Below are 7,087 nucleotides of genomic sequence, written 5' to 3'. Positions count from 1 at the left end.
ATCGACTTCCCCTGGCCAAGACGAAGATTAACTATCTCAGTTTCTTGTAGCTAGCTAACTAGTTGACCAAGCTAAATACAGTACTAGTATCAACTTGAGGAGATGACTGACCGTCGGAAGTGCCGGAAACGCTCGTGACCAGTAGAGACGATGATGCAGTAGTCATTGGATCCGCCGTTGGGGTCGCCATGTGGACGAGCTGGCTCATGGCCAGAAGGACGACCGCCAACTTCATCACTGCTGCTCTTGTGGCCGCCATTTTCTTTCTCGTTTGGTTGTTGCAGTTGCAGGAGATTGAAGCGCTCCTACTTATAGTGGAGGGATCGATAATCGCTCCTACTTTTTTTCTTCTTAATCATAGCTACTTCTGAAGGCTTGCCCGTGCGTGTAACCTGTAAGTTACGAGTCTCTTTCTATAGGTGTAATCAAAATCTAGTAGCCTGCCACCAGTGTTGAAGCAGCATGTGTAGATGCTCCTTGCTGGAGTAGTTGTTCTGCCCCTGTCCAGTAAGTGTTCACGCTTAATAAAAGTGTTCAATTGATTTTAAGAATGTCCATATAATAGAAAACGTGTTCATGTACTTTTAAAAGGCACTGTTTAATCTTAAAGAGTGTAATTTTTTTTAAAAAAAAGAATGTTCATATTTTTTCAAAAATATTCATAGAAAAATTATAGTTCATTTTTACGAATATAAGACTATATTTTAAATGCATGAACACTTTCAAAAATTATGTGAAAAATGCGTTTGTGTTTGAGCAAGTTTATAGAGAAAAATATTAGTATCCACAATACCAAACCTATATCATCATATTCATGCTGAAATATATTTTCATATTTTATTTAGTTGGTATTGTAGATATTTGTTTTTGTAAATTATCAAACATATTAAAGTTTGACTTTTGTAAAAAGTATCACACCGTATGTTTTGAATAGAGGGAGTGGCCTTACGGCCGTCACCCACCATAAGCACCACTTGCATTCTTTTCTCAATTTTTTTCCTTCTCCGACACCAGAGTTCGGAAGCGCCGTTAAATGTTGGATACGAGATGGACCACCTTGTATTAGCTGACTGTAATCCGTCAAACTATGGAATATAAACTCCCGTTTCACCGCAATAACTTTGTGGTAACCTGAGTTCGGAAGCACGCTACCATAACTTCCATGAACGAAATAGCCACGGTAAGGAGAGATTGTTGAAGAGGCTATGGCCTTGACGACTTGTTTTGGGAAGATCGGTGGAAATTGTGCAACAATGCAAAACTGTCATGTTACTTGTCCAGTTGGTTGGCCTCCATGTTATATTTGCTGCTACTGATCTCGGACGGTCCAAAAACTTAGCCTGTGAACCATAGGTCATAGCCCCTGACGAATATGCAAGCTAAGGGAGGGCACACAAGATTTACCATCTTCACTCTGCTCGGCACCACTTCAAGGAAAGTCAGAGAAATTACAGGCTGTGACATCCAGAGAACTGGACTCAGCTCTGAATACTCGGCCTACTCTGACCTCCTCTCTAAAATAAGGAAGTAAACTTTTGACAGATGTATATACGAAGGTGATATAGAAAACACTCCCCACATCACGCTTGTTGAGCAAAGTTGGGCATGTATGTACTCAGACGCCATCTCCCATCTGCATAGTGTGTTAAGCATCCTAGTAACAGAAGTTCAGTCGATCCTGTCGTAATTTGGACACAGATACGGAAAGGAATAGGAAAAACCAAGGCGACACACATACAGATAACAAATTATTAGCTGCATTCACTGAGATCCCCGTGGGAGATGCTGGTCAGATCGAATGGTCCGGCTCAGTCCGGGTGTGTCGATTGAGAATAGTTGTGTGGGTCTCTGTGGCGTCAGGAGCTGTGAGCTGGTGTTGGTTAGCAATTCCACAACCTCAGTCACTGTAGGTCTGTCCTCGGGCAAACGCTGCACGCAGAGAAGGCCAATCTGGATGCACCTGACTAGCCGTGACAAGAGGTCGCCTTCAGGTTCAGCCACTTCCGGATCAAGAAGCTCCCTGATCCTACGCTGATCCCACAGTTCCCAGGCCTGCCACACAAAAAAAAGGAGTTATACAGAGTAGCACTCATTTTTCGATATGGCTATGAGTAACGTTTGTTGGGATATTGTGTAGCAAGCTGAACAAAGATTACTTCACATTTAGCGGCGCCCGTTTCAGTGGGAGGAAATTAGAGGATGCACAAGGGAGTATGTTTTGTCATCAGCAGACTTACCTGAAGAAGGAGCGTTGGCGTGTCTGTTCTCTTTCTGCCACTGACTATCTCAAGCAAGACGACTCCGAAGCTATATACATCACACTTGTACGTCAAGGCCCATTCCCCTGAATACTCTGGAGCGAGATATCCCCTTCATTTAACACAAAACATGGAGTTAATCGAGGTCTCTTGGACAGAGATAAACTGGAAAAAAGGAACAATCATGTATGGTCCATGTCCAAGTAGTCTAACTTGAATATGGAACATTAAATGAGATGGAAATTTGAATCATACGGCATCAGTACTAATGCCGGATTTGTCTTCTCGTCAATAAACAGCTTCATGGTGGCAAAGTCCGTTATCTTGGGATGCCACGTGTCACTGACAAGTATATTGCCAGGATTTAGATCCCTGTGGATGACTCCCTTGCTGTGAAGGAATTCAACACCTACAGCGACCCCACCAATTATTTCCAGTCTTTGCGCCCAATTCAGTGAGGAACGAAATCCGTTTTCTTCCCCTGCATTTCCAAATAGGTGTGTGAGGCAAAAAACAGATGTGAATATTTGTGGGTTAGTGTGTACATAATGATAGATTAACATGTCATGCATTGCAGCGAGTACCAAATATGTAAAGATTCAAACTTCTGTTCTCCATCAGTTCGTAGACTAGTATCCACTCATCTTCTTCCCGGCAATAGTAGAGGAGCTTAGCAAGATTGACATGCCTGAGTGTTGACATCACTCCCACTTCCCTTGAGAAATCTTCCTTGCCCTTATCAGTAAGATAATACTTTTTGAGCCTCTTCACAGCAACCATTGTACCATCGCGTAGCTGCCCCTGGTGATAATACAGTACCATGTTACGATGTTGATTCAGCTGATATATGCAGTATACAATCAACTACTGGTGGGTGCGGTCAGGTAGTCTGATTAAATTATCTCTTTGTGTACTGTGTAGTCAATCTGTGACAAATGTTAGTTACTGTAAGAAGAAATTAATTAATACAAGCCATTAAAAAAAAATACCCTGTAGACTACACTATATCCACCTTCGCCAATGACATTTGCTTCAGAGAAATTTCTTGTAGCCTCTCTTATAGTAGAACGATCAAGTGCATCTCCCGTGCCGGATACTGGAAAATAATTAAGCTTATCAGAATGTTTACATCATTCTCCTTACTATTGCAAGAAATGGATGAGAAAGCAGTCAGTGTGCATGGTCGCATTGTTACGTGATAGTCCTGGTAACGACTGACGTCTCCTGATCACCATAGTGAACATACAAAGAACAAGGAGAACCACAACGAGGGAGGCTATGGATGCACCAATAACCAACGGAGCTGGAAACTGTGGGTGCTGCGCTTCAGCTGTTACAGCTTTAAAACATATTGCACATGCATGGTTAGAGCAAGTCCAGCAGATGGCAAAACAGCAGCAGAGTGAAGCATAATTGTGCACGGTATAGTTCCATTTTAGTCTAATTTTTATGTGAGAAATAGTATGCCAGGATCATGAGCAACCAAGTGTGGTAGGGGACATGATACATAACAAACACAAGCAACAGAGAGCACCCACTTTTATTTACTTTGTAACATATAGGTTAAGATTCTCTTTATCTCGCCAGTTGTGGTGTTCCTGACATAATTTATCTGTAAATTCAATAAATTCGTCGACGCAACTACTAGAGGAAGATTACTATCTAGATTACCAACAAACCAAGAATATACTAAAGTTGCCACCATCAATCTGAATTACAACCGTGGGTAAAAATTATCACCTCAATTTTAAAATAAGGTAAAAACATAACTAGGATGTAAGCTATTTTATCATCTGATTTTAAGAAACGTTCAGGTTTGAGTAAGTTACCATCAATTTCATGGACCTCTGGAAAAAACCGGGCTTACTCCTAAAATCTTAGAAGGAGAACTGGGCGTACCTAATTCAAACTTGGCAGATCTTAGATAGAGGGTTTGTCCTCCATCTACATACCGCAGATCCATGAGGTCATCTTTCCAGATGATGCACCCAGTTCAAACGCTTCCTCCCCGTATATCCAATGCTGCATAGGCTAGGCATGAACAGTTTGCCAGGCACCTTGTGTTGCATTCCTCCAACGTGATGCTCGGATCCACCGATGCATTGTGTGTATCAGGAAGCTTCACCCCCTCCATCACCACGAAACCATCCGTGGTGGAAGCTCCATTGCCACAGTCCAACATCAAGTTTCGGCGGCATCCTTTCGAGGTGTCCCCAATCTTCCACAGCAAAGGAGACGTCGGGCTGAACCCCTTGATGCAGCTGCAGAATGATGCCAATGGTGCATTGGCGTTGCACATACCAAATGCCCTGCACTTCCCGTAGTGGTCACAGATGTCCCGCGGCCCTTGAAAGAAAACCTTCCACTTCCGGCTGCTATGGTCCCACACTAGGTGCCGGAATACTCCGTCGTCAGTGAGCAGTACATGTGAAAAGGGCGCTCCAGGCTTGGCGACATAACCGTAGGTTACCTCGCTTGGGGTGCTTGTCAACAGGTAGGTGAACATGTCAGAATATGTGGCCATCTCCGTGACACCGCTGAACCATAGGCCATTCCATGGTCCGGTGCGGTATTTCACTTGATCACCATCCAAAAGAATGTTTTGTGGTACGCCCTCTGCATCGGTCATGTAGCGAAAGTTCCCTGCGGAAGGGTCATTTGCTGAACGCCACGACGTAAGTTGCCAGTCTGCACCGGTCCACAGGTTCTTGCCGATCTTGGTTCCGGGAAGCTGTGTGTTCGACAGGTGGTCGAATGACTGCCACATGGCAGCACCCCCGCTTTCGTCACTCACGACTAGATTGCCAGACTCGAGCAGTTGCACAGATGTGGAGCCAATACCCGTTGTGTTTGAAGACCACACGACTTGACCGGAGCTATCCAGCAGGAGGAGGCTTCCCATGGCACTAATCACCAACGCCCCATAAGAGTCACTGAGAGGCCTTTCACTGTTGGCTACCCAACAGACGACGTCCTCAGACAGGGTGAACCATATACCAAGATATCTCTTGGCAGCCACCCCGGGAGAGAAGAACCCCAGGGTGAATGACCCACCGGCTGAGACGAGTGTCTCGCCGTCGGTGACATTCTGGCCCTTGCCGAGCGTGTCGGTAACCTCGGTGGCGAAGGCTCTGGGAGAAAGGACTAAGAACGAGAAGAGAAGAAGGCTAATAAGGTAGCTGGACATTAACTCCATCTGAGTCAGACTTAAGAAGAATGGCTATACTGTTCTACTTATAAAGTGCAAGTCAGAAGAGTACTAGTTTGCAATACAATAATTAGGTAATCTCAGACGTTTGAATCTGTCCTAAGATACTCCATCGATCAGAGGGACCAACATTCAGTTAATAACCTTCCAAGAAGTTGCAAGAGTGCAATACAATATGTGTCCCGCAGTTTGCGCGTTACTGCATATAAGTCAGAATTGTTGTACTTTCGATGCAATTTCGATGACAATGACTGGCTTTTCAGTTTTTCAATGAAATGATGGTGGAGATAAAATATGACATACCGCGTTGCCAGCGATGGATCGGTGGCATCTAACTTCTGAATCCAAAAAATGGATCCGGAGGTTGGAGCAACGGCCGTGCGGTTGGGACGGCCCCCGACCAGCCACCAGCGAGGCCTGTTGGCACGGCGGGACGCCACTGCGACACGATGGCCAGGGAACGGCCAGTTGGTTGCCGTGGGGAATCAGGGGCAGCAGAGGAGGCCGCCGCCACCGCCCGCAGATCCTCGTGCGCGTCGATGAAGATGGCGAGGGTGGGGCCGGCCGCGCTCAGGTGGCCGTTGGCCCGTCGCCGCCACCATTGGCCGCCGTGGCAATCCTCCTTTCCTATTTCCTCCGGCTGCGAAGCGAGGCCCCGCGAGAAACTAGGCGAGTAGCACACGGCGGAGGGCAGTGCCGCGGTGGGGCGTTGTTCCCCTCGGGCTGTCTACCAAAGGTGGCCATCTGGGCCACGCCAGTTGGGCGGGCCCGTTAGCACGCAGCTAAACAGGCTGTGCCCAGCGCGGCACACCAAGGGCACACAGGCTGGCATGGCACGGCCTGTTTATCTCTATTTTTTCTAACACAGACGCAAGCGCTCATACATGTGCGCATACACTCATCTCTATAAATGCACACACACTCTATCCTTATGAGCACCTTCGGAAGACTGAGACGGCAATATCATCTTGAAATTTACGAAGTCAGTAAAGCGCTTATCGCTTCTAATCGTACGTCACGTAAATTATCCTCGAACTTGACCAGAATTACCACCATTGCCATCCGTAAGGGGTAGAAATGATTCATTTTCCTACAGCCACCGCACAACGCTTTTAGTTCATATAATATTTATGCCCTTTCATATCACATGTAATGTATGTAACTACCCAACTGGCTAGAGCATCACTTAGCCATCGTGGAGAGCTGAGTTCGATCCCAGCAATAGCCCTTTTTTGTCCTCCCCAAGTGTCCCGCTAGCAGATGGGCTGAACAGAGCAAATTCAGCCCAAGTACTCTACTCTTTTTTGCAGATTCAAGTTTTCAAAAAAAAAATCATATCTTTTAAACCGTAACTTCAAATTTAACATGCCATATATAAAAATCACTAAAAAATGTGTAGATTCTAAATATGATATTAACTTGCATGTTAATCATTCTTAAAATTAAGTTTTTGTTGCATCCTTAATCAATACTTTTCTTTGTATGTGATATTTTAAAAATGCCTATTATATATGTTTCGGACACATTTATATTGAGTAGATATGATAGTCTGATGCTCTCACAAAAGCAATTATTGTCAACATAGGGGATTTTCATTCCTATCAACTACCATATGCTAAAG

General features: G+C 45.0%; 1 protein-coding gene across 3 annotated transcripts; it reads right to left on the bottom strand.

The window, feature by feature from the left end:
- Positions 1-1,606: 1,606 nt before the first annotated feature.
- LOC109744794 (cysteine-rich receptor-like protein kinase 4) lies at positions 1,607-6,162 on the bottom strand. 3 transcript variants are annotated; one of them, XM_045233348.2, is made up of 7 exons: positions 4,158-6,162; positions 3,454-3,597; positions 3,248-3,354; positions 2,843-3,059; positions 2,514-2,739; positions 2,238-2,370; positions 1,607-2,052 (listed from the first exon to the last, which is right to left on the bottom strand). In XM_045233348.2, exons 1-7 carry the CDS (start codon positions 4,219-4,221, stop codon positions 1,762-1,764), a joined length of 1,182 nt encoding a protein of 393 aa, XP_045089283.1. In that variant the 5' UTR covers positions 4,222-6,162; the 3' UTR covers positions 1,607-1,761. The 3 variants fall into 3 exon arrangements, 2 of the variants coding, with proteins under 2 accessions (XP_045089283.1, XP_040255810.1); XM_040399876.3 differs by lacking the exon at positions 3,454-3,597 and having other exon boundaries at positions 5,770-6,162; XR_012203378.1 differs by lacking the exons at positions 1,607-2,052; positions 2,238-2,370; positions 2,514-2,739 and having other exon boundaries at positions 3,018-3,059; positions 3,248-6,162.
- Positions 6,163-7,087: the final 925 nt, after the last annotated feature.

Source organism: Aegilops tauschii, chromosome 2 (genome assembly GCF_002575655.3).
Source record: "Aegilops tauschii subsp. strangulata cultivar AL8/78 chromosome 2, Aet v6.0, whole genome shotgun sequence".
NCBI lineage: Eukaryota > Viridiplantae > Streptophyta > Magnoliopsida > Poales > Poaceae > Aegilops > Aegilops tauschii.
This window is presented reverse-complemented; position numbering and strand designations above follow the sequence as displayed.